The sequence below is a fragment of the Dendrobates tinctorius genome, unplaced genomic scaffold (genome assembly GCF_039654945.1).
Source record: "Dendrobates tinctorius isolate UK_male_01 unplaced genomic scaffold, ASM3965494v1 ptg000250l, whole genome shotgun sequence".
Classification (NCBI taxonomy): domain Eukaryota; kingdom Metazoa; phylum Chordata; class Amphibia; order Anura; family Dendrobatidae; genus Dendrobates; species Dendrobates tinctorius.
In genome coordinates, this window is record NW_027361917.1 from 19772793 (window position 1) to 19800713 (window position 27921).

General features: G+C 44.7%; 1 protein-coding gene across 1 annotated transcript in view; it reads left to right on the forward strand.

Annotated features, from left to right (window-relative positions):
* Positions 1 to 23687, forward strand: part of ACTN2 (actinin alpha 2) — a 158875-nt gene extending 135188 nt beyond the window's left edge. Inside the window, exons 20-21 of the mRNA XM_073557505.1 lie at positions 19932 to 20090; positions 22628 to 23687. Of these exons, the coding sequence (XP_073413606.1) occupies positions 19932 to 20090; positions 22628 to 22786 (318 nt within the window). The 3' untranslated portion in view covers positions 22787 to 23687. The remainder of the gene's footprint in view (positions 1 to 19931; positions 20091 to 22627) is intronic.
* Positions 23688 to 27921: the final 4234 nt, after the last annotated feature.

A 27921-nucleotide genomic window follows, 5' to 3' on the forward strand; every position in this document is an offset into this window, starting at 1 on the left:
ACCAGTCTTCCTGTCTGGAGGCCAGGCATCTCAGAATCTGCTCCAATGACTGGTTGGTGCGTTCCGTTTGTCCGTTAGATTCCGGGTGATAGGCAGAGGAGAATGACAATGTGACCCCCAACTTCATACAAAACGCTCTCCAAAACCTGGCCACAAATTGCACACCCCTGTCCGACACCACGTTCACAGGCACTCCATGCAGTCGAACAATGTGCTGTATAAACAAACGAGCCAAGGTTTCAGCAGATGGTAACGCAGGTAATGGCACAAAGTGGGCTTGCTTAGAAAATCTATCAACAACTACCCATACCACTGAGTTGCCCTTGGAAGGTGGAAGGTTAGTGATAAAGTCCATGGACAGGTGTGTCCATGGTTTATCCGGAATTGGCAAAGGCACCAATTCCCCGGCCGGCCGGACCTGAGAGCTTTTAGAGCGCGCGCACACCCCACAAGTATTCACAAACCTTTTTATATCAGTACCCATAGAGAGCCACCAAAAATAATAATAATAATAATAATAAATTTTATTTTTATAGCGCCGACATATTCCGCAGCACTTTACATTTCAGAGGGGATTTGTACAGACAATAGACATTACAGCATAACAATAATCACATACAGTAGATTATAACAAATACCAAGAGGAGTGAGGGCCCTGCTCGCAAGCTTACAGTCTATGAGGAAAGAGGTAGACACGAAAGGTGGGTGGTAACAGTTGCCCTGATTGTATGGACCAGCCATAATGTTAAGTGTGTAACAGTACAGACACAGAGGGCTAATGGATGCATAAAGCATGTGGGAACATGATGCTGGGAACCTGGTTATGGTAAAACTTTTGGCTCTGCCACACAGGGATAGGTTAGGTTAATGTGTTGAGGCAATAGGCCAGTCTGAATAAATGCGTTTTCAGGACACGCTTAAAATTGTGGGGATTGGGGACTAATCGTATTGACCTGGGAAGTGCATTCCAAAGAATTGGCGCGGCACGTGTAAAGTCTTGGAGACGGGAGTGGGAGGTTCTGACTATTGAGGATACTAACCTCAGGTCATCAGCAGAACGGAGGGCGCGGGTAGGGTGGTATACTGAAACAAGGGAGGAGATGTAGGGTGGTGCTGAGCCATGGAGGGCTTTGTGGGTGAGGGTAATAAGTTTATACTGAATTCTGGAGTGGATGGGTAGCCAGTGTAATGACTGGCACAAGGTAGAGGCATCGGTGTAACGATTGGTGAGGAATATGATCCTGGCTGCAGCATTCAAGACAGATTGGAGAGGGGAGAGTTTGGTAAGAGGGAGACCGATTAGAAGAGAGTTACAATAGTCGAGACGAGAATGAATAAGAGAAACAGTAAGAGTTTTTGCAGAGTCGAAAGTAAGAAAAGGTCGAATTCTAGAAATGTCTTTGAGGTGCAGATGACAAGAGCGAGCCAGTGATCGAATGTGGGGGGCAAAGGAAAGCTCGGAATCAAGTATGACCCCAAGACAGCGGGCATGTTGCTGGGGAGTAATAGTGGAACCACACACGGAAATGGCAATGTCGGGTGTAGGTACATTAGTAGCGGGAGGAAACACAAGGAGTTCAGTCTTTGACAGGTTCAGTTTCAGATATAGTGAGGACATGATATTAGACACAGCGTTTAGACAATCGCCAGTGTTTTCTAGAAAGGCTGGCGTGATGTCAGGAGAAGAAGCGTATAATTGGGTGTCATCAGCATAGAGATGGTAATGGAAACCAAATCTACTGATTGTTTGACCAATAGGGGCAGTGTACAAGGAGAAGAGGAGGGGGCCTAGAACCGATCCTTGAGGAACCCCAACAGTAAGGGGAAGGTGAGAGGAGGAGGAACCGGCAAAAGAAACAGTAAAGGAGCGGTCGGAGAGATAGGAGGAGAACCAGGAGAGAACGGTGTCCTTGAGGCCAATGGAATGGAGCATAGTGAGGAGGAGCTGATGATCCACAGTGTCGAATGCTGCAGAGAGATCCAAGAGAATTAGCATGGAGTAATGACCATTTGATTTAGCTGTTAGCAGATCATTAGAGACTTTAGTGAGGGCAGTTTCAGTGGAGTGTAAAGAGCGGAAACCGGATTGGAGAGGGTCGAGAACAGAGTTTTCTGAGAGATAGCAGATAAGACGGGAGTGGACCAGGCGTTCCAGGAGTTTAGAGATGAAGGGAAGATTAGAGACAGGTCTATAGTTAGCGGCACAGTTTTGGTCGAGGGATGGTTTTTTAAGTAGTGGATGTATGATGGCATGCTTAAATGAGGAGGGAAAAATACCAGAAGAGAGAGAGAGGTTAAATATTTTAGTTAGGTGAGGGGTGACAGCAGGGGAAAGGGACTGGAGGAGATGTGACGGAAATGGGTCACTGGTGCAAGTAGTTGGGCGAGAAGATGCAAGGAGCCTGCTTACTTCTTCTTCTGTGACTGGTTCAAAATCAGAGAGTGAGTTAGATGCAGTGGGGGAGGGAGGACAGTGCATGGTATGAGGGGATTTGGAGATAATTTCCTGTCGGATCTGGTCAATTTTTTCTTTGAAGTAATTGGCCAGATCGCCAGCTCGGAGCTCCGTGGTTGGGGCCTGTACTCTTGGATTGAGTAGAGAATGAAAAGTGTCAAAGAGACGTTTCGGGTTATTGGACAGTGAGATGATGAGGGTGTTGAAATAGGTTTGTTTGGAGAGGTGAAGGGCAGTGTTGTATGTTCTAAGCATAAACTTAAAATGGATGAAATCTTCGTGTAGATTGGATTTTCTCCACAAAACCCCTAGCTACTGCCCCCCGGGTAGCTGCAATACCAGGGTGTGCACTTAACTTAGAGTCATGAAATTCTTGAAGGAGTGTGGGACGGAATTGTTCGGGTACAAACAATTTACCTGGGGGTTTATTCCTGGGAGCTTGTGCTTCCAGAATCTCTCTCTGTAACTCAGAGGAGATTTCGGCTACAACCACTCCCGGTTGAAGAATGGAGGAAGGAGGTTCTGGAGGGGACACAGAATCAAAACTTCGGGATAAGGCATCTGCCTTTACATTTTTAGACCCTGGTCGGAACGTGATGGTAAATTGAAATCGAGAAAAAAAAAGTGCCCACCGAGCCTGTCTGGGGGTCAATCTCTTAGCAGACTCGATATAGGCCAGGTTTTTATGATCAGTGATGACCGAAATGGGATGAGCGGCCCCCTCCAAAAAATGCCTCCATTCTTCAAAGGCCAATTTAACTGCTAACAGTTCCCTGTTACCGACATCATAGTTTCTCTCGGCCGACGAGAACTTCTTATAGAAAAAGGCACAGGGTTTGAGGTTAGTCAGGGTAGAGGGGCCCTGTGACAATACTGCCCCCACCCCCACCTCCGAAGCGTCGACCTCGACGATAAAAGATCTTGACGAATTGGGTTGTACCAGCACAGGGGCTGTAGTAAAACACTTCTTTAATGCCAGGAAGGAATTTTTTGCGGCCACAGACCAACTTTTTACATCTGCCCCTTTAAGAGTGAGGTCCGTCAAGGGTTTTACCACCTGCGAGAACCCTTTAATGAACTTCCTATAATAATTAGCGAAGCCCAGAAATCGCTGCAACCCCTTCAGGTCATGAGGCTGCACCCAATCTGTAATGGCCTGAACCTTCCCTGGATCCATGCGGAATCCCTCCCCGGATACAATTACACCCAGAAAAGACAGTTCTTGCATAAAAAATGAGCACTTCTCCAGCTTAGCATACAAATGGTTCTCCCGGAGTCTCATAAGCACAGTACGCAGATGATGCAAGTGTGACTGACTGTCCTCCGAGTAAATCAAGATGTCATCCAGGTAAATGACTACATAACGTCCAATCAAGTCAGAAACAACAACATTAATAAAGTTCTGAAAAACCGCAGGAGCATTAGTGAGGCCGAAGGGCATAACCAGGTTTTCAAACAGCCCCTCAGTTGTCAGGAACGCTGTTTTCTATTCGTCCCCCTCCCGGATCCTTATAAGGTTATAAGCCCCTCGTAGACCGAGCTTAGAAAACCATTTGGCCCCCGTGAGTTGATTGCATAGATCAGGATTCAACGGGAGAGGGTACGTGTTCTTAACAGTAATTTTGTTCAGCTCTCGAAAGTCGAGGCACGGTCGCAACCCACCATCTTTTTTCTTTACAAAGAAAAACCCCGCTGCCACGGGTGAGACCGAGGGCCGAATATGCCCCTTGCGAAGGCTTTCTTTAATGTACTCTTTCATAGCTTGGCGCTCAGGCCGGGACAAATTAAACAAACGAGCCTTGGGTAATTTAGCTCCAGGTACTAAATCGATAGCACAATCATATGGTCTATGTGGTGGGAGCGCATCGGCCTCGCTTTCGGAAAACACATCTTTAAGGTCTCTCAGGTACTCCGGAATACCCTCCAGACCGACAGATGACACAGATACAGATTTTATCGGATTGACAAAAGGAACCGGGTTACAACACAGACCATTATCATTACATCCCCAACGGGTGATCTCCCCCTTCACCCAATCAATAAGAGGATTGTGGCGTTGCAACCAGGGCATTCCCAATACCAGTCCTGCAGGCAGATTATTCATAACGAAACAACTTAAATTTTCCACATGAGTGGAACCCACTTTCATAGAAAAAACTTCAGACATAAAACAAATTCCATCCTGGGTAAGAGGGGATGAATCCACAGCACAAATTTTAACAGGGTCTTTTAACCTGACTGTCCCTATCTTATTAAGAGTCACAACTTGGGCATCAATCAGATTAATGGAGGAACCACAGTCAACAAAGGCGGTGGTCATAACAGGACCGCCAGCAATTTCCAATTCAACCTGGAGGACCATTTTTATACGTGAGAAAAAATGTACCTGGGAGTCTGGACAACCTCCTTGATTGTTGCCCAGACTCAGTCGTTTCTCTGAAGGTTTCTCTGAAGAAGGGCAGGAGGGACAATTCCTTTTCAAATGTCCAAAGGCTCCACAGTAAAAACATAGTAGGTTGTCTCTGCGGTGCCTTCTCTCTTTCTCCTTAACCGAGACTGACCCAACGTTCATGGGCTCAGATACGGGTGAAGTGTCACACAATTTGGGGTACAAGGGAGACTCTTGTTGCATCATTCCTCTAGCACGGAGTCTCCGGTCCATACGGACCGCCTGCATCATGGCATCCTCCAGGGTATCAGGAGGCGGATGTAATGCCAGAGCGTCCTGCAGACGGTCAGAAAGGCCCCTGCGAAACAACCCCCTCAGGGCGGCGTCATTCCAGGATACTTCGGCGGTCCAACGTCTAAACTCTGAGCAGAACCATTCAGCAGAGTGCCTTCCCTGTGTCACACTCATCATCATATCCTCTGCCAGACGCACTCTATCAGGCTCGTCATAAATGTGCCCCAGAGCCTCAAAGAACAAGTTCACTGACATACGTTCAGGAGCAGAGGAAGACAGAGAGAAAGCCCATGCTTGCGGAGCCCCCCGAAGTAGGGAAATAATGACCCCCACCCTCTGAAACTCATCCCCGGAGGAGCGGGGCCTTAGAGAAAAAAAAGCTTGCATCCTTCTCTGAAAGACCTGAACTCCTTTTTATCCCCTGAGAAGGGATCGGGCAATTTGACTGGAGATTCGGGGGATGCTATTGACACATCCCTACCCCCAGAACTAGAAGCCCCTGCATCGACAGCCCCCTGCACAGTAACCACCAACTGTTGCTGGGTATGGGCCATCGTGCGCTGTTCCACATTGAGTTTATGGAACATTTGGGTCAGGTGCTTGACCTGATCAGCCAAGGCTTGTATGGGATCCATGAGGATAACACACACTTTTTTTTTTTTTTTTCTCCTTCAGAGGAAAAAAAAACTGAAACGGTCAGTTATAATGTCAGGAACACCGCACTGCACTTGCTCACTGAGCCAGGGCATGTGTCCTGAGTACAAAGACTGTGCACAAAGATACCTGCGGAGCGAGCAGCAGTGGTGACAATGCATGCTCCAGGACCTGAATCACGTGACTGCTGGGGGCGTGGCCTAAGCTCCACAGAGCTAGGAGCTGCAGGGAAACTCCTAGAAGGGTAACTACAGGACAATGTTACCAAGGAGCATAGACAGAGACAGACACCAGATCAAGCCGGGTCAAAGCACGAGATAGCAGGACAGTACCAAAGGGATTAGACAGAAAGAATAGTCAGGACGTAGCAAGAGATCAGAAAACCAGAACAGGTATTAGACGGTACAATAGGGGTAAACTGTAACGGAGTAACGATAGCCAAGCCAGGAGGTCAGAACCAGAAAAGACAATGGTACCAAAAACGAGAGACGGAGTACAGAGTGAAGGAACAAGCCGGGTCATACACGGGAAGCAAACAAACAATGCAGAGTACACACACACCAGGGGTCAGACACACCAGAATAGCAGTATAACTGACAGAGAATGCCAGTATGGAGTGAGCATAAATACACCTCCCAGATCCAAAGAGAGGCCGGCAATGTTAACCCTGTCAGAACAGGACATTAACCATGTCCTAACCATGACACCTTGTTTTTACAACAGGTGGTTTGGTTGCATGGGATCCCTGAGAACATTGTGTCAGACAGAGGAGTCCAGTTTGTTTCCAGATTTTGGAAAGCTTTTTGTTCCAATCTGGGAATTCAGTTATCTTTCTCCTCTGCGTTTCATCCTCAGACCAATGGGCAGACTGAGAGAACAAACCAGACTTTGGAGTCCTATTTGAGATGTTTTATATCTGCTGATCAGGATGACTGGGTCTCATTTTTGCCCTTGGCCGAATTCGCGCTAAACAATAGAACTAGTTCTGCCACTTTGATGTCGCCCTTTCTCTGTAACTTTTGGTTTCATCCTCGATTTTCTTCAGGGCAGGTGGAATCTTCGACCTGCCCAAGTGTGGACACTGTGGTAGAGAGAATGCAGCAGATTTGGGACCAAGTAGTGGATAAGTTGTCCCTCTCTCAGGAAAAAGCCCATTGGTTTTCCAACCAGCAAAGGACCATTGGTCCCCGGTTTATAGTGGGTGATATGGTTTGGTTGTTGTCAAAGAATATTTCTATGAAGGCTGCGTCTCCAAAGTTCAAGCCAAGATTCATTGGACCTTATAAGATTTTGGAGATTCTTAATCCTTCGATTGGCTCTTCCAGCTACGTTTAAGATCCATAACATGTTTCATAAATCTCTGTTGAAGAGGTTTGTTGAGCCAGTAGTATGGTGGCATCTCCTGACCCTGTATTGGTTAAAGGCAATGTGGAATATGAGGTAGAGAAAATGTTGGATTCTCGTTTGGCTAGACGGAGACTCCAGTACTTGGTCAAATGGAAGGGTTATAGCCAGGAGGATAATTCTTGGGTCTCTGCTTCTGACATTCATGCTGATAGATTGGTTCGTGCTTTTCACCGAGCCCATCCTGATCGGCCTGGTGGCGTGGATGAGGGTTTGGTGACCCATCCTCAAGGGGGGGTACTGTTGTGAATTCACTTTCTGGCCTGCCTCTGGTTGCTAGTGAAGGTAGTGGAGCTGGTTGTATTGACAGAGGAGTCGCGAGTTCTCTTTCCAGGCTCCCTCTGGTGGTTATAGGAGGTAATGGAGCTGATCTAATTGACAGAGGCCTGCCACCTGATAATGAGGACGATGATTGGACATCTGGAGTCTCTGACTGGATTTAAGACAGCCGACTCCCTCTATCCCTGCTGGTGATTTTTCCTGCCTCCTGAGGTCTTAGTTTCCAGTTCAGTCCCTGCATGCTCAAGCTAAGCATTCTTTGCTATTGTTCACATTTGATTTGGTTTTGTCTATTCAGTTTTGTGTGGTCAGCCAGCCCCGGGTGGGCCCCATCGTTTGCTCAGCCTATTTTCCTACCTGTGTTTGTGTTTTCATCTTGTCTCACCGACAATATATGTTCGTGGGCTGTCTATTCCTTTGGGGTCTGCTCTGGGGCAGTTTAGATTTCCCCTTATCTTGCTTTAGGCTTATTTAGTTCTCCGGCTGTGTCGATGCGTCTAGATTCATCGTAGGCACGCTCCTCGGCTACTGCTAGTTGTGTGGATAGGATCAGGGGTCTGCAATCAGCTTAGTTACCAACCTCTCTGGTTTTCTGTAGCTTAGCTTGGTCTTGTTTTCCTCCTCGGTGACCCAATCATAATACAACAGGCTTCAGAACAACACTCCAAATGCCTCATCAAACAACCAATTCCTTCAACTTCAGAACCAGGCAGTATGAACTAATGGATTGCCCGCCAGGGCAGTGGGGTTACTCAGTGCCAGGCCGGTGTCTCAGAGGGATGTGTCACGGTGGCGGTGACCCGATCCGTGGCCCTGGGCGTCCATGCAAAAGGGGTGAAACGTGGCTGAAAAAAGTTTATAGGTGGATGATACGTGACGCCACCTGTGGTGCTTGGCAATGAAGGGGTTAAGCCGACGCTGCAGGCAGATCCTCTGGGACAGATGATATAAGGCAGCAAGATGTAAGAGCTCCCCACAGGTAGAGCTGTAGTCCCAGGGCAGTAGTAATAGGTGTTGAGGAAGAGGGTGCAGTGTTAGGCACAGAGATGTAGCAGTGCTGAAGGGGTTGCAGGAAGAAGGCAATGACACAACAGGGTGCAGTTTCATTTACCTTTACTGTGCTTTGTAAGTGCAGTCCAGGATCCAGATTACAGATGGAACAGGAGCTGATCAGCCTGAAAGCAACTTAGGAATCTCTCTATGCAGATGAGTTGTGTAGTCTCCTTTCTAGCGCTTATCGGAGGCACTTGCAGTACTGAGTTACACTGAAGTCCCCCTTGCTTGCTGTCTTTTGAGCTTCCCTCGTATGGCAGACAGCCGTAGCCTCCTTTTTTTGGCTCACACAAGTTGCTGCTGTGCCTCCGAGTCTTAGCTGGGAACAGAGCATTTACAGCCTCTTGTTCCTCCGGTTTTTGCTGCAGAAACATCAGCATCCATACAACCTCGGACTCCGGACCACGCGCTACAGCTAGAAGTGAGCCTGAATTCTGCTCAATCCTCCAGCTCCTCTCTCCGTGTCTACACTCTTTTCCCTCTCCACAGGAACTCCAATAACTTCCCTTTCCTGGCCCCTTAGAGAGCAGCTCCTCCCCCAGTTTGGTTCAGAGCTCCCTCTGCTAGCCTGGAGTGGGAACTGTGCTGTGTGCTAGATTTACCTTATAGAGAGATCCTTCATTGCTTCCAAGCATGACATCACCCTCCCTAGGAGGAAGGTAATGCCACTGTGGCGACCATACTCCTGGGGGCACCACACTAACACTGGCAATCCCTGTAAATATAGTAAATATAGCAGAGGGGCATTGCCAACACTGAACAGCTAAGAGCATTAAAGCAGGAAAGCTTCCAGGAGCACTGCTAGCAAGGCAAACCCTGCACTGTTTGATATGAAAAAAGTACTTCTAACCAGTGCAGGAGTAAGTGAAATATACTCTGTCGCATTAGACCCGTGACACTATGTTTAGTTTTTACCGGGAACCTATGATATCTCTACACACTCAGATGTATACATTGCGTATTCTGTAACAAAACATTACATTTTTTAAATTGGAATCTTTTTTATAAATGTCTAAAAGATTATGCTATTGACACCCCCTGGTGTTGTTTTGATTCACGTCATATGTCTAGTACCAATGGTTGTTCAGCAGAATAGTCCAAGTCTCTCTCTGCTGCCTGAGCAAGAGGGTAACAATAATATATGGACAAAGGCACATTTCTTAATGATTCCAACTAAAAAAAAAGTATTATTTATTTTGTGTGATCCATCAAACTAAATTCATATATATTAATGTGACGACCCCTTTAAAACATCTGGGACCATCTCTTATGTGATAACTGGAGTTTTCATATCTCATTGTAAAGCATAATTTATCACCATTAATTTTTTCATTGTTCCAACCATATAGCTGTATGAGGGCTTTTTGCGGGATAAGTTGCACTTTTGAATGACACCATTTATTCTGCCACATAGTGTTGGTAGCGGATTTCTCACGATACTCCCCAAGTGTGTGACAACAGAACTTGTTTATTTATGAACAATCAGGAACAATATATGATAAGCTTAATAGATCAGGAATAAATCTTTTGTGTCTCTATCTGAGCAGCATCTACAGCAGGCTGCTTCTCTCATACAGAGACACAGGAAAAACAAGAATGCAGTCACATGCTCTCCCTGTGTGAGTTTCTGGGAGTTTTTTTTTGTTCTAATTTTATGAACAGCATTTCAAATCTAGCAACTAAACACTCATAGACAGGAATGGAGTTGTTGCACCAAGCATATTCCAACACCCCCACTCAACAACTACTTATCCTGTTGTTACTCCCATTGCGGTTCTGAAGTCCACAAACTTGGCTCTTGATAATGGCTTTGTCATACCATCAGCTATCATCTTGTCAGACTCGCAATAAACAAACTCGAGTACGCCACGCTCCACTAAGTCACGCAAGTGGGGATGTTTTACAGCAATGTGCTTAGCCCTTACACTAATCTTCACACTGCTGACAAGTTTAATGCATCCTTGGTTGTCCTCATAGATAACTGTTGGTTGAGCTAATGGCTTGCTGAAATCTTCCAAAAGCTGTTTCAACCAAATTACTTCTTGACTTGCATAAGCAGCAAACATACTGTATATTCTGCTTTTGTAAAAGATAATGCGACTGACACTTGTTTTCTGCTGGACCAAGAATTTAAATTTTCTCCTGACTTGAACAAGTAACCACCTGTTGTTTCCGATCACTTGAATCTCCAGCCCAATCTGCATCCACATAACATCTGAGAGTGAGATCTCCTGATGCAGATATCTTAAGATTTAGCCTTTGAGTTTCTTTAAGATATTGAAGAATTCTCTTAACTGCATTCCAGTCTCTTTGGCATGGCTTGCTTACACGTCGGCAGAGAATTTCGACTGTGGCTGTGATATCTGAACGAGTTGTGATTGCTATGTACAGAAGCACCCCCACTGCTTGTCTGTAACCCTCATTGCTGGGTAGCAGATCTTCTTCTCCTTACAACTTTAAGTACGATGGGTCCATTGGTGTTGACGCACCTTTGGCTTCTGACATTCCAAACTGGTTTAAGAAATATTCTGACCATATAAGAAAGGTGTTTAGCTGGGATACCTTTGTTTGGCCTTTCTGGTCTCCTGACTGGAGGTTAACTTGACTCTTCTGTGTCTTCCTTGGTGGCTTCAGAGCTTATCCATACTTCAGTGTTTTCCTTTTCGGCATTTGGATTTGGTGACTGAGATTCTTGTTCTTGCTTCTTAGGTTGAATAACTGGTGTAACTTCATGGAATTTGAGCGATACAGTTTTCATCAATCACTACATCTATGCTGATTGTTACTGTGTTGGTCTCTGGGTGTAGGATTCTGTATCCCTTTTGAGTTTCCCTATTGCCCACCAGCATTGCATGTGATTCCCACTTGTAATCTTTTTCTTTGGGAACATACATAAATGTTTTGCTTCCAAATATCCCGAGGTGCTTCAGGTTAGGCTTCTCACCGTTTCATAGCTCATATGGAGTTTTATTTGTGGCTTTACCTGTCACTCTGTTTTGGAGATAGCAAGCTTTTATGATGGCTTCTCCCCATTATGTTGTAGGTAGATTCACATCAAACAACATACTTCTTCCATTTTCACAGAGATAACGGTTCTTTCTCTCTGCAATGCCATTTTGTTCTGGGTTGTACGGAATGGTAGTCTGGAACATGATTCCATCGTTTTTCAAAATGGTTTGCGCCTTACCACTTATATATTCGGTTCCATTATTTGCACACAGGGCTTTTGGCATTCTTCCAAATTTGTTAACCACTACAGCAAGATATTCTTCAAGTTTCTGTGGAACTTCATCCTTACTGTGAAGCAGGTAGGCGACTGTATATCTGTAGTAGTCATCAATAAATGTGAGAAAATATCTCTTCTTGCTAGGAGTTTGAACACTCATTGGACCACATAATCTGTATGTATCAGATCCATTGGTTGTTCAAATTAAGACAGCTAGTGCACTTCATCATTTGACTACACTGGTTGATTTCAATACCATTTTCAAGTTGAGCTAGCTTCTTACTGCTTCTGTGTCTCTGTGCCCAAGATGTCTGTGCCATACATGGATACAATTCTTATGCAGATCTTGTCTAGCACTGTACACTCTTGCATTTTAGCTGATAAAGTTCATCTTGGATTTTTCCTTCTGCAAGAGTGTGACCCTTCTTTGAGATTATGCAGCTGTTATCTCTAAAAGTAACTACATTCCCCTTTTGACTGAGCTTCTTTACTGACAGAAGATTGCCTTTAAGGTTGGGAACATAGAGAACATCCTTTACTGGGATCTTTCTGCTTTGTGCTGAGGAAACTGGGCAGTGGAGGTTGCAGTCTCCATCTCCTTCTGAAGTCATACAGTGACCATTAGCTAAGATGACCTTCTCTGACTTGCTTTCATTAAGGTCGGTGAAGAAATCTTTGTTATTTGTCATATGGCTGCCTGCACCAGAATCTATACACCATATATGCGTTGTAGATGGGCTTGTACTGGCATTAAATGCAGGTTCAACACATGCAGAATCTTCCTTTACAGCTGTTTTAACCCTTTGATGACTGTTCTGCTTTTTAAGCTGGCTCATTCTTGCTTTCCAAATTCTGCAGTCTGCTTTAAGGTGGCCAGGCTTTTTACAGACAAAATATTCACGAGTTTCTCTTAGATTGCTCTTATATTTAGGGAAATCCTGTGTCTTTAATGCTGTTTCTGCTCTGGATTCATTACTGCTGCTTACATGCTGTGTTTTTCTCTTATTTTCATCCACAAGTTTGCCTTTAACATACTCTAGAGTCAGATCATCATCTGGCTGTGCATCTAGTGCAGTCACGAGTGGAAGACCACTTACCGTAATTGAAGTGTAGCAACATTAAAATCTTTAATTTCTTCTCCAATAGCCCTGAGACGCTCCACAATCACTAGGGTGTTTCTTATATAGTCCTGCATATTCTGTCCATCACTTAGCTTAGACTGATACAGCTTTCTCATGGGATAAAGCTTATTGCTGAGATTTAATCTTTCATGCAGTTTCTGTAACTCATCCCATATCTCCCTTGCAGTTGCACACTTGCATATATGCACAACCTGATTATCATCTACACTGAGGGAGATTGTGCGTTATGCTTTCTGATCCTTCTCTAGCCAATCATCTGGTAATGGATGAAGCACTTGTTCCTGAGTATATTTCCACATACCTTCTCTTATGAGCAGCATCTTCACCTTGAATTTCCAGGACTGGTAGTTCTGGTTAGTGAGGCTTGGCACTGAGAACGTGTCAGGATTGCTGCTAGTGGACCTCTTCTCTGTTGCGCTGTGCTGCTTTTGTTTTGGACTTCTGTTGCTGTGTTACTCTGTGGTTCTGTGTCACTCTGGGCCCATAACCTGTTGGCAGCGGATTACCCACGATACTCTCCAAGCGTGTGACAACAGAACTTGTTTATTCAGAAGCAATCAGGAAAAATACATGATAAGCTTAATAGAGCAGGAATAAATCATTTGTGTGTCTCTATCTGTGCATCATCTACAACAGGCTGCTTCTCTCATACACAGACACAGGAAAAACAGGAAATACAGTCACATGCGCTCCCTGTGTGAGCCCCTGTGAGTTTTTTGTTCTAACTTTATGAACACCATACAAATCTAGCAACTAAACACTCATAGTGTAAGGATTCCGGATTTCCCTTTTGAGCCTGTTTGCCCTTATCCAAGATGGAGTCTTGTATCTTGCCCTGTCATGGAACTTCCTGTCTGTCCTGTTATTTAAGTCCAGGTCGTTTGTTCCTCCCTGCCTAAGTATTTTGTGCTATTGGTTCCTGAGCTCCTGCACGGTGTGCTGGTGAACTCCCTGCCACTGCTGTTCATTACTTGGTGGTCTGCCTCGCCTCTTTCAGCTGCCTTCCATTTTCTGTATGCTCTTGGATCCTGATCGGGGTTGCCTATTGACCAGAATACTTGGGTTCTGTCTCTCGCCTCAGAATCTTCTGTGGTCAGTAAGGAGTGTAACTTCTGTATATCCTCTGGACAGTGTCTGTTGGGCAGTGGTGCAGGACTTGAGCAGCACTTGCCAGCCCTTAAAGATACCTTTAGAGACCTTCCCCTGTCTACACTTCTTCTACGTATTATTGGATTCCCACAAACAAGTGCCGTACGCACGTTTTGATCAAGTACTGCTGGACTCCCTTGTTTAAGTACTGTGTGCATTTCCACTATCCCCTTGCTGGATACCCACGTTTAAGTACTGTATGCATTCCCACTGATATCTTTAATGGACTTAATCATTTAAGTGTCTCGTGCACTCCTGCGTCATATCTTTGCTGGACTGGTTCGTATTAGCGGTCGTGTCCCGCTATTCAGTTTGCTCTTATTTACTATATTGTGCTGAGCACCTCGTTACAATTGCAGGAATATCTGTGTTAGTTCTGTTTGCATTTCTGTTTTGTTTAAATACGGTACATCTTTTTGCTCCAGCTTTGTTCTTAGGCTGGTTTTATCCCACGCTATCAGATTCCTTAGTACCTACTAAATTGTTACACATAGACAGGAATGGAGTTGTTGCACCAAACATAGTCAAACACATAGTGTATTGGAAAACTGTAAAAAAAAAATTCCAAGTGTAGTGAAATTGCTAGAAAAGTGCAATTTCACTATTTTTTTTTAAATTTTGTTAATTTTCCATGTTCACTATATGGTAAAACTGACCTCACAATATGATTCTCCAGGTCAGTACGAGTACACAGATACAAAACATGTTTAGTTTCTTTTTATTTAAGTGGTGGAAAAAAATCAGAACTGTATCAAAATAATGTGCTTTTGTCACCATTTTCCAAGACCCGTAATGTTCTCATTTTTTGGTATCTATGGCTGGGTGAGAGGATATTTTTTTGCGCCCTGAGCTGTTGTTTTTATTGATAACATTTTTGGGTAGATACAATGTTTTGATCGCCTTTTACTACATTTTATTTCAATGTTGCAATGGCTAAAAACTGATTCTGGCATTTTGATTTTTCTTCTTGTTACACCGTTTACAGATTGGATTAATTTATGTTATGCTTTGATAAATTAGACATTTCTGAATGTGTTGATACCAAATATATATTTTTTAATTTTTTTAAATAGTTTTATTTTTAATAAGGCAAAAGGGGGTTATTTGAACTTTGTCTTTTTTATAAGAATTTTTTTTTTATTGTATTTAACCCCTTCACGACCAATGACGCCACATAGGCGTCATGAAAACTGGTGCAAATCTGACCAGTGACACCTATGTGGCGTCATGACTTTAAAGCCCCCCTGCGGGTCGGGTCACTGAAAGGTCACCCGACCCGCAGATACAGGGGGCTTTGTTCTTCACCATAGGGGGCGAAGCCCCCACGTGACTACGATCGCTCTGATTGGCTGTTAAAAGTGAAACAGCCAATCAGAGCGATAGTAATATTTCATCAATGAAAATTGATGAAATATTACAATCCAGCCATGTCCGACGCTGCTGTAGCATCGGACATGGCTGGTGACAGCGATCCGACCCCCCACCCTTTAACGGGGGCGATCTGCCCACCGCCACTGAATGACAGCGGCGATGTGCTGCCGCTGTCATCATCTCCCCCCCGCCTTCCCTCCGCTCCCCCCCCGGCTTCTGATCGCCCCCCTCCCACCCCCCGGTACTCACCGAGTGCCGTTATGGCTCCTGGTGTCCCGTGGTCCCGGACCATGGGCGCCACCATATTGGAAAATGGCGGGCGCATGCGCATTGCACCCGCCGGCTGCAATTTCCATTCATTCATTTTGATCACTGTGATAAACTCTCACAGTGATCAAAATAGAATGAAAAGTAAATAAACCCCCCGTTTATCACCCCCATAGGCAGGATCAACTAATAAAATAAAGAAATTATTTTTATTTTTCCATTAAGGTTAGAGTTAGGGTTGGAAAGAGTGTTAGGTTTGGAAAGAGGGTTAGGGTTAGGGTTGGAAAGAGGGTTAGGGTTGGAATTAGGGTTAGGGTTGGAATTAGGGTTAGAATTAGGGCTAGGGTTGGAATTAGGGTTAGGCTTGTGGTTAGGGCTATGGTTAGGGTTGGGATTAGGGTTAGGGGTGTGTTGGGGTTAGGGTTGAAGTTAGAATTGTGGGGTTTCCACTGTTTAGGCACATCAGGGGGTCTCCAAACGCGACATGGTGCAACCATTGATTCCAGCCAATTTTGCGTTCAAAAAGTTAAACGGTGCTCCCTCCCTTCCAAGCCCCGACGTGTGCCCAAACAGTGGTTTACCCCAACAGATGGGGTATCAGCGTACTCAGGAAAAATTGCACAACAACTTTGGGGGTCTAATTTCTCCTGGTACCCTTGGGAAAATAAAAAATTGGGGGCTAAAAAAATATTTTTGTGGAAAAATTTTTTTTTTTTATTTTCACGTCTCTGCGTTATAAACTTCTGTGAAGCACTTGGGGGTTCAAAGTGCTCACCAGGCATCTAGATAAGTTCCTTGGGAGGTCTAGTTTCCAAAATGGGGTCACTTGTGAGGGGTTTCTATTGTTTAGGCACATCAGGGGCTCTGCAAACGTAACGACGACCGCAGACCATTCCATCAAAGTCTGCATTTCAAAACGTCACTACTTCCATTCCGAGCCCTTACATGTGCCCAAACAATGGTTCCCCCCCATATATGGAGCACCAGCGTACTCAGGACAAACTGTACAACAACTTTTGGGGTCCAGTTTATCCTGCTACCCCTGTGAAATTAAAAGATTGCTGGCTGAAAATCATTTTTTTGAGGAAAAAAAAATATTTTTTATTTTCACGGCTCTGCGTTTTAAACTTCTGTGATGTGTTTGGGGGTTCAAGGTGCTCACCACACATCTAGATAAGTTCCTTGGGGGGTCTAGTCTCCAAAATGGGGTCACTTGTGGGGGGGTTCCACAGTTTAGGTACATCAGGGGTTCTGCAAATGTAACATGATGCCCGCAGACCATTCCATCAAAGTCAGCATCTCAAAATGTCACTACTTCCCTTCAGAGCCCCGACGTGTGCCCAAACAGTGGTTTCCCCCCACATATGGGGTACCAGCCTGAACAACAACTTTTGGGGTCTAATTTATCCTGGTACCCTTGTGAAAATAAAAAATTGCGCATTTTTTTATTTTCACGGCTCTGCGTTATAAACGTTTGTGAAGCACTTGGGGGTTCAAAGTGCTCACTATGCATCTAGATAAGTTCCTTAGGGGGTCTAGTTTCCAAAATGGGGTCATTTGTGGGGGAGCTCCAATGTTTAGGTACACAGGGGCTCTCCAAACACGACATGGTGTCTGCTAACGATTAGAAGTAATTTGCATTTCAAAAAGTCAAATGGCGCTCCTTCCCTTCTGAGCCCTGCCGTGTGCCCAAACAGTGGTTCCCCCCCACATATGGGGTACCAGCGTACTCAGGACAAACTGGACAACAACTTTTGGGGTCCAATTTCTCCTGTTAGCCTTGTGAAAATTAAAAATAGTGTGCTAAAAATCATTTTTGAGGAAAAATAATATTTTTTATTTTCACTGCTCTGTGTTATAAACTTTTGTGAAGCACTTGGGGATTCAAAGTGCTCACTATGCATCTAGATAAGTTCCTTAGGGGGTCTAGTTTCCAAAATGAGGTCACTTGTGGGGGAGCTCCAATGTTTAGGTACACAGGGGCTCTCCAAATGTGACATGGTGTTCGATAACGATTGGAGCTCATTTTCCATTCAAAAAGTCAAATGGTGTTCCTTCCCTTCCGGACCCTGCCGTGCGCTCAAACAGTGGTTTATGACCACATATGAGGTACCGGTGTACTCAGGAGAAATTGCCCAACAAATTTTAGGATCCATTTTATCCTGTTGCCCATGTGAAAATGAAAAAACTGAGGTGAAAAGAAAATTTGTGAAAAAAAGTACTTTTTTTTTTTTTGCAGATCAATTTGTGAAGTACCTGGGGGTTCAAAGTGATCACTATGCATCTAGATAAGTTCCTTGGGGGGTCTAGTTTCCAAAATGGGGTCACTTGTGGAGGAGCGCCAATGTTTATGCACACAGGGGCTCTCCAAACGTGACATGGCAACCGCTAAATATTCCAGCATATTTTCCATTCAAAAAGTCAAATGGTGCTCCTTCCCTTCTGAGCCCTGCCGTGCGCCCAAACAGTGGTTTATGACCACATATGAGGTATCGTTGTACTCAGGAGAAATTGCCCAACAAATTTTAGAATCCATTTTATCCTGTTGCCCATGTGAAAATGAAAAAATTGATGCTAAAAGAAAATTTTTGTTGGAAAAATTAAAATGTCCATTTTTTCTTTCCATGTTGCTTTAGTTCCTGTGAAACACCTGAAGGGTTAATAATCTTCTTGAATGTAGTTTTGAGTAGCTTGAGGGGTACAGTTTTTAGAATGGTGTCACTTTTGGGTATTTTCTGCCATATAGACCCCTCAAAGTGACTTCAAATGTGAGGTGGTCCCTAAAAAAAAAAATGGTTTTGTAAATTTTATTGTAAAAATGAGAAATCGCTGGTCAACTTTTAACCCTTATAACTTCCAAAATATTTTGTTTCCAAAATTGTGCAGATGTAAAGTAGACATGTGGGAAATGTTATTTAGTAGCTATTTTGTGTCACATAACTCTCTGGTTTAACAGAATAAAAATTCAAAATTTGAAAATTGCGAAATTTTCACCAAATTTCTGATTTTTTTCACAAATAAACGCAAAAATTATCGACCTAAATTTACCACTACCATGAAGCCCAATATGTAGCGAAAAAACAATCTCAGAATCGCTAGGATCCGTTGAAGCGTTCCTGAGTTATTACCTCATAAAGGGACGATGGTCAGAATTGCAAAAAATGGCCTGGTCATTAAGGTCAAAATAGGCTTGGTCATGAAGAGGTTAATAGTGCCCTTAGGAGACTTGAAGCTGCGATTATCTGATTGCCTGTGCTGTACATAGCAAAGCTTGAGCACTAAAATCACAATCTAATATGAAGGAGGATCGGGATCACAGGAGGCTGTCATGACAACTCATTGGCGCCCCTCAATCACGTGATTGGCACTCCGATCGCTGGCATCAATGACGCGCTTCCTCTCTGTGTCTGTCAAATGCCAATTTCTGTGATTGAGAGTGGCATTTAACTAGTTAAGAGCCCGCGGCTTTTAGAGGCACTTGATGGCTCATTAAGTCAGCCATCAAGTGTGGGGAAAAGATGCAGGCTCAGTGTGTGAACCCACATCAAAGGCCAGGGGTCACACTTAATAATAATAATAATAATCTTTATTTTTATATTGCACTTGCGTGTGCAATGCAAGAAACGCGCGCAAGTCTGTCGCATCAATACACCAGGATCGAAGTGTGCACACTCCGAGTGCTGGCTGCAGTGCCGGGTATTGATGGGCGAGTTTCTCGCGTTGCACATGCAAGTGTGACCCCGGCCAAAGGCAGATACACAGCCGATGACTAACATGTACGTCATCAGTCATGCAGGGGTAAAATAGACTTTGAATTGGCGTGGCAGGGCGCGTTCTCAACCACCCATCTATTTAAAATCAATTACACTTTCAACCTTTACTTGATTCCAGTAATTTTTAAGAGGTTTTCTGATCTAAGAAGAAAAGTTTACAATCATTGTGGATTGGGAGACATTCACACTGCATTCCCACTGCTATAGTTCTTTCAAGCCCCTGCCATTAGAAGGAGATGTCGGCTGTGTAACGCAGATGACACCCATAAGTGATGGTACAGCCAGAACATATCTACACTAATTGACTATATCTATTCGACTGTTCATAGGAGCAAGACACAATATACTGCTACAGACCAGGGCCTAAAGTGGTTAGGAAAATGGTGAATGATGTGAAACAATGTAGCCCTGAATCATGTCTTTATCTATGGTCAGTCATAGCTGGTAATATTTTGTCATCTTTGATTTCTTTAAGGGCGAGGCAGAGTTCGCTCGGATCATGGTTCTGGTTGATCCTAATAGTTCGGGAACAGTGTCTTTTCAGTCATTTATTGACTTTATGACAAGAGAGACGGCTGAAACCGACTCCGCAGAACAGGTTGTTGCTGCATTCAGAATCCTGGCTGCTGATAAGGTTGGTGAAATATTGTTTTTATTTGTCTGATTAGGCAATGGACAGACGGTGACCTTAGCTGCCACACAGATTGCATGGCGAAGATCACTGTGTGAAAAAAAGGGAGAAAAGAGACACAGGATAACATGCACAAAACAGCAGAATGTCCATGTGAAAAAAGGCTTTTATTGACATGCAATAGCCAGAGAGATCCAAGTGTACAATAAAAACAATTAAAAACCACAAATGAAACAAAAGTGGGCAGGTGGAGAACACATGCAGTATACAAAGGAAGAAATGTTTATATAAATAAGTGTTTCAAGAAAATGCATTCACAACAATGCCCTCTATCACCATATAATATGCATAAATTGTTTATTATAAACATATGGACAATTTGCAGCAGTAAAGTCTGATCAGTCTAATAGTCATTTGTAGGTATGTAAACAATCCAAATGATTACCATGCAACTCCATAGATGAGGGAAGGCAATTACTGGATCACATGAACATTACCTAAGCATACTCACACTGCCCACAGAACCCAACGCATGTCGCTGTTAACCTGCAGCTTCATCAGGGGAAGTAGCCAGGAATGATATCAAGTCCCCTTTATAGTACAATTGCAATTGTAATCACTACAGCGCATGCCGACACCTGAGTGCGGCGTCAGCTGTGTGATGAAGATAACCTGAGTCCAGAATGAGTCATGACGCCTGCCCAGTAGATAGCATTGTATTCCTGAGAGATTGTATTATATGTGATTCTGAGCATGGACACTGCTGTAAGGTACTGGCGTTCTATTATCACTTTAGTTTTCCAGGTTGATAGCATAAGTTTATGTTATGGAGCACTGATGTCATTCTTGGGTGCTGGGCTATGTGAGGAGAAAGAGTTAAAAAAAACCCTCCCCCTCCCCGCCTGGCTTACAGAGCAGCAGCGTTGTTACATGTGGGAAACCTCCTGGCTCCTGGTCTCTGGCTTCTGAACTGCTAGCGTCTTGTTCACAATCTCTCAGGAATACAATGCTATCTACTGCGCAGGCGTCATGACTCATTCTGGACTCAGGTTATCTTCATCACACAGCTGACGCCGCACTCAGGTGTCGGCATGCACTGTAGTGATTACAATTGCAATTGTACTATAAAGGGGACTTGATATCATTCCTGGCTACTTCCCCTGACGAAGCTGCAGGTTAGCAGCGACACGCGTTGGGTTCTGTGGGCAGTGTGAGTATGCTTAGGTAATTTTCATGTGATCCAGCAATTGCCTTCCCTCATCTATGGACTTGCATGGTAATCATTTGAATTGTTTACATACCTACAAGTGACTATTAGACTGATCAGACTTTACTGCTGCAAATTGTCCATATGGTTATACTAAACATTTTATGCAAATTATATGGTGATAGAGGGCATTGTTGTGAATGCATATTTTGAAACACTTATTTATATAAACATTTCTTCCTTTGTATACTGCATGTGTTCTCCACCTGCCCACTTTTGTTTCATTTGTGGTTTTTAATTGTTTTTATTGTACACTTGGATCTCTAGCTATTGTATGTCAATAAAAGCCTTTTTTCACATGGACATTCTGCTGTTGTGTGCATGTTATCCTGTGTCTCTTTTCTCCCTTTTTTTTTTCGTTTAATCTACTTGGCATAGTGTTGCACCCAGTTATCATATTCATGTCATATTTTCCGTGGTACCCACCTATATACATATATATTGAAGATCACTGTGTGCAACTGCTACATTGCAGCGTAACGCAGGTGAAATTAATCGCGTTGAGTCCGAAAAGATACCGCGATTGTGACAAATAACAGCACTGCATCAGACCTTTGCAACTTGCTTATCACAGCATCCTGAGGGTCACTATGTGACGCATTTCACCCGCACTGCCACAGGGCGATCTTTGGTGGTGTAACCTGTGTAGATTGGTTGGACACAAGGCTGCCATATGCATTCGCCCACCCATACTGACGAGGGAGCCACATGGATCTGACCCCTGAGCCTTGTGACCACCACAGATTTTAAAGTAGAACTCTGTTGATTTTGTTTTTAAATCTACCTCTTTAGCCATAGTTATCATGTGTACAGCGCAATTGATTGACAGTTTTGTGTACACTATGCATAAGCAGAAAGATGAAATTCAGAGAGGGTTGGGCTACCTGGCAGCAGTTTTACTAGAGCTCTAGTGATAATCTCCTACTAATAAAACAATATTTTTATCAAAACTACAGCAAGCAGCCCAATAAGTAACACATCGCTAGGATCAGGGTCTCTGTCCGTACATGCTGGGTGAAAAAACCTGGTGACAGAATCTCGTTAAAACACTTACTGAACGTTGCCTTTGTCATGATTCTTCAGCCCGAGACTTCAGCTCTGATCAGCTTGAAGTCACTTGTACCCCGGCAGTCAATCACAAGCTGCAGAGGTTCAGCTGGTGGAACATATGATTTTTGGAATCTGGCATGTCTTCAGTGCTGGCACGATAGAATATCATATAAGCGGTGTTGTGGTAACTGCTGATTATTATTTCTCTGTTTGTTCCCTACAGCCTTACATATTAGCTGACGAACTTCGTAGAGAACTTCCTCCAGAACAAGCCCAGTACTGTATTTCCAAGATGCCTCCATACTCTGGCCGCGGCGCTGTCCCTGGTGCTTTAGATTATTCCTGCTTCTCAACTGCTTTGTACGGAGAAAGCGACCTGTAGCGGGTTTCCTGCGCTCATCTCCTACCCTAACATGTAGATGTGTGCTTGCAGACTTCAACGAGCCTAAAGGGAAACATGCATTAAACATAGAAGTGCTTAAAGTGCGGTGTCACACAGAAACGTGGACATTTTCTTTTTTTTGTCTGAACAAATATGAATCTGTGAATATGTGTCTCCTTTCTTTGGGAAACTGTATTAGATATGACCTTATATACAGGATTGGATTGTCATTTATTGCTTCACATGATTAGAATACAGATATAGAGGCTATTTTACAGCTCTGGTTTGTAATAATCACTATACAAGGCAGGGGATGGGGTGATGCAGACAGGTTACTGCCAGTGGAAGCGGCCTTTCATGTGAAAGAATTGCTTAGCATACATTAACTTCAGTTTATATAAATCTTCTGGCTGACCTTTTGTTTAAGGACTCGCCTACACGACCGCAGATTCTCTCATATGAAAGAATCTGGTCGATGATGCTAATCAAACCTGGATCCGAGTGTCATCATAGTGTGATCCAATTCTCTTGGATGACAGAACTGTGGCACAGGTAAGGAGGAGATGGAGAACAAAATGTCTCCATCTCCTCCATTCTGTGAGTCTGCGGAAATCAAACTGTACACTCGTCATCAGAGTGCAGTCCGATGTTTTCCGTCCACCCATAGACTTGATTGGATGAGTGGCATCTCATTTTGGAGTGAAATCTCAGCTTGCTGTCAGTGAAAAAAATCGGCCATCAGCAATGCCGCATTGAATAATATAAAACATTGTGAAGTACTGGTCTGATGTATACGCTCGCGTGAGCGAGCCCTTAGAGACATCGTTTATGGAGTTGGGGGATTTAACTAAAAAGTTATAGAATGTACACAACACTAATAAAGATTAATTGACATACATAACCTTGTGCTGGACTCTGGACGGTGAGAAACTCCTGTTTTCTTTATTTTAGAGTATTTGGGGTACGCTTTCCTTAAAGAGGAAAAGCCCCTTAATTCTGCTTTAAACACTTCATAGCTTTGAGTTTTTTTGCATTTATCATGTCATTCAATGTAATTTAACGCCTCATTCAGAAGTCAGGGTTATTCATGAATGCAAAAAATTGGTCAGTGTGTCATCAGTGTTTGGTAAGTGTGTCATTGGGTTTAGGTCAGTGTGTCATTAGTGTTTGGTCAATATGTTATTGGTGTTTGGTCAATGTGTCATCAATGTTTGGTCAGTGTGTCATCAGTGTTTGGTCAGTGTGTCATCAGTGTTTGGTCAGTGTGTCATCGGTGTTTGGTCCGTGTGTCATCTGTGTTTGGTCCGTGTGTCATCTGTGTTTGGTCCGTGTGTCATCTGTGTTTGGTCCGTGTGTCATCTGTGTTTGGTCCGTGTGTCATCTGTGTTTGATCAAAGTGTCATCTGTTTGGTCAGTGTGTCATCGGTGTTTGGTGCGTGTGTCATCAGTGTTTGGTCAGTGTGTCATCTGTGTTTGATCAGTGTGTCATTGGTGTTTGGTCAGTGTGTCATTGGTGTTTGGTCAGTGTGTCATCTGTGTTTGATCAAAGTGTCATCTGTTTGGTCAGTGTGTCATCGGTGTTTGGTCCGTGTGTCATCAGTGTGTCATCAGTGTTTGGTCAGTGTGTCATCTGTGTTTGGTCAGTGTGTCATCGGTGTTTGGTCCGTGTGTCATCTGTGTTTGGTCCATGTGTCATCTGTGTTTGGTCAGTGTGTCATCGGTGTTTGGTGCGTGTGTCATCAGTGTGTCATCTGTGTTTGGTCAGTGTGTCATTGGTGTTTGGTCAGTGTGTCATTGGTGTTTGGTCAGTGTGTCATCTGTGTTTGGTCAGTGTGTCATCGGTGTTTGATCAGTGTGTCATCTGTGTTTGGTCCGTGTGTCATCTGTGTTTGGTCAGTGTGTCATCGGTGTTTGGTGCGTGTGTCATCAGTGTGTCATCTGTGTTTGGTCAGTGTGTCATCTGTGTTTGTCAGTGTGTCATCTGTGTTTGGTCAGTGTGTCATCTGTGTTTTGTCAGTGTGTCATTGGTGTTTGGTCAGTGTGTCATTGGTGTTTGGTCAGTGTGTCATCTGTGTTTGGTCAGTGTGTCATCTGTGTTTGGTCAGTGTGTCATCGGTGTTTGATCAGTGTGTCATCTGTGTTTGATCAGTGTGTCATCTGTGTTTGGTCCGTGTGTCATCTGTGTTTGGTCCGTGTGTCATCTGTGTTTGGTCAGTGTGTCATCTGTGTTTGGTCAGTGTGTCATCTGTGTTTGGTCAGTGTGTCATCGGTGTTTGATCAGTGTGTCATCTGTGTTTGGTCAGTGTGTCATCGGTGTTTGGTGCGTGTGTCATCAGTGTGTCATCTGTGTTTGGTCAGTGTGTCATTGGTGTTTGGTCAGTGTGTCATTGGTGTTTGGTCAGTGTGTCATCGGTGTTTGATCAGTGTGTCATCAGTATTAAGTCAGTGTGTCATCGGTGTTTGGTCCGTGTGTCAGTGTGTCATCTGTGTTTGATCAAAGTGTCATCTGTTTGGTCAGTGTTTTTCACATATGGATAAATAAATATTCATTACAATATTAACCATGGGCAGCACATGCACTGCACACTGATGCCATCCGTGTGCTGTATTTGTTTTTCATGGAGCTATAGACTTGTACTGACGCCTTTCATCCATGCTGCAAAAAGATATGGACATGCCTCCCTGATTTTTGCAGACACATGGTCCGTGGAAAAATACTGACATGGGAACAGCCCCATAAACTATAATGGGTATGTATTCTATCTGTGAAAAAACACTGATAAAACATGCACGTGCGACACAGACGTCTGGATGAGGCCTTCTAAAGACAGCTGTTTAGAGAATCCTGTTAATTGTCCTGGGAAACACTACAGTGTAGCACCATCGCGCTGTCACACATGTTGCCCTAGACTAGGATCACACTTGCAGATTCTGAAGTTCAAAGCAATAGGACTCGTCTATGCCGAAGGTGCTGCCCTCACCTCTGTATGAAGTACACTTTCTGCTGGCTTTATTTGTGATGGACTACTGCCACTAGGTCTGACCATGTTGTTGTTCTTATAACACTAAGGCTAGGGCTACTACATGGTGACTTTGGCTGCAACAGCCATCGGGTGGCTGGATTTCACTCGGTGCCAATGCCTCCTCACAGCACTATAAAAAAGAATGGGGTTGCGTTGCAACACTTACACTACCGCGACAAGCAAGTCTGATTTTTGGTGACTTTGTACATAAAACCTTCAAAAATTCTGTCTTCAGATATTTCTGGGCCCAGTCTTGACATTTCTTGTTCAGAGCCTTGTTCAGTGATGGTCTAGTTTCAGCCCTCCTTACCTTGGCCATGTCTCTGACCACTGACCTTGTACTTTTGGGCACATCGTCGAGGTTGCAGATCTGGAATATGACAGCACTGGAGGATAATAGCTTCCTGGTCACTTGATGTTTATTCTTCTTCAATCTTTGGCAGTTTATGCACTTTTTGTTTCCTTATCGTGTTTTTTTGTGACAATGTTGGCTATTTCCAATAAACTTGTTGATGTGATACTGAGAGAGCTCCGGGAGTTGAACCCTCAGGACCGCGACGACGAACCTCCCTAGGGCGAGCTGGCCAGGTGTACCACCCCCTATACAGGGAGCGTTAGGGGCAGACCCAGGGGAGACTATCGCCGCGGAAGCTGATACCTGGGGACAATCGGAGGAAGACGTAGGCAGGGGACGTGCAGGCGACCAGACGGGAGGTGGTGGCGACCACAGGGGAGACTGCTGTAGCCGTGAGGATGGTGGTGGACAGCCAGGGAGGTGGCAGGGACGGGTAGCGGGTGAGACGCTGGAACAGGCAGACGAAGGCAGGAATGGACTGGAACTGGAAGGGAACACAGGAGGGTAACAAATAGGGAAACTAGCGGGAATCCAGGAAAGGTATGAAGCGCAGAGACAGAAGGTACGCTGGAGAGCGTGGACCAGATATCAGAACGTGAAACAATTGATAGGCAGAGAGCATAGGGGGAGGCTGCCTGATATAGGGCACGCTGGAGAACTTCCGGGTCAGGGTGCGGCAGAGTCATGGACTCAGAGGATAGGGCGCCTAGTCTAGGGGGGCGTGCGCCTGCGTACCAGGGAGGGAGCTGAGGCCGGCCGTAGGATAGGAGAAGAGGCACTTGATGGACAGGCGTCAGCAGTGGGGGTGGGCCGAGAGGACCGGAAGTGCCTGAGCGACGTGGAGGCACAGGAGGCAGCGGGAACCGCCGGTGCCATGATGACATGAGCCATAGCAGAGGCGGACAGGCCAGCGGTGGCAGGAGCACAGCCAGGGAGAGCTGCAGCAGCGGCGGTCAGAGTGGCGGTCGCTGAAGCTGCAAGACGAGCAGGAGGAGAGATGCGCGTGACGGCGGGAGCCAGGGAGGTGAGCGTGACAGTACCCCCCTCCTTACGACCCCTCTTCTTAAGGCCGGAAAGGAATCTGGCTAAGATACGAGGAGCCTGAATGTTCTCCCGGGGCTCCCAAGATCTCTCCTCGGGACCGAAACCCTTCCAGTCAGTTAAGAAGAGGGTTTTACCGCTGGATCTTTTCATTGCAAGAATGTCTTTAACTTCAAAGACATCCTGTGCAGACACAGGCGGGGGCGTGCGGCCAGTGGAAGGATGAAAGCGGTTAAGGATAACAGGCTTTAAGAGAGAGGCATGGAAAGAATTAGGAATCCTTAGTGAGGCGGGAAGTTTTAACTTGTAGGCCACATCATTGATACGAGCCAAGATTTCAAATGGACCTATATACCGAGGACCCAATTTATACGAAGGTTGCTTCAGACGGATAAACTTTGAAGACAGTCATACTTTATCTCCGGGTTGGTACAGTGGAGAATCCAGGCGTTTTTTATTGGCATGTCTCTTGATCCTGCCTTGAGCACGATCAAGCGCGGTTTTGGTCTCCTGCCAGACCCTGGAGAACTCTTCGGTCAGAAGATCGGCCGCCGGCACACCCGAGACACCCGAGACAGGAGGTACTGGCAGAGGAACACCTGGATGTTGACCGTAGACAATAAAGAAGAGTGATTTGGAGGAGGACTCACTGGTATGGTTGCTGTAGGTGAATTCGGCCCACAGGAGTAGGCTGGACCAGTCGTTCTGGTGGGTGT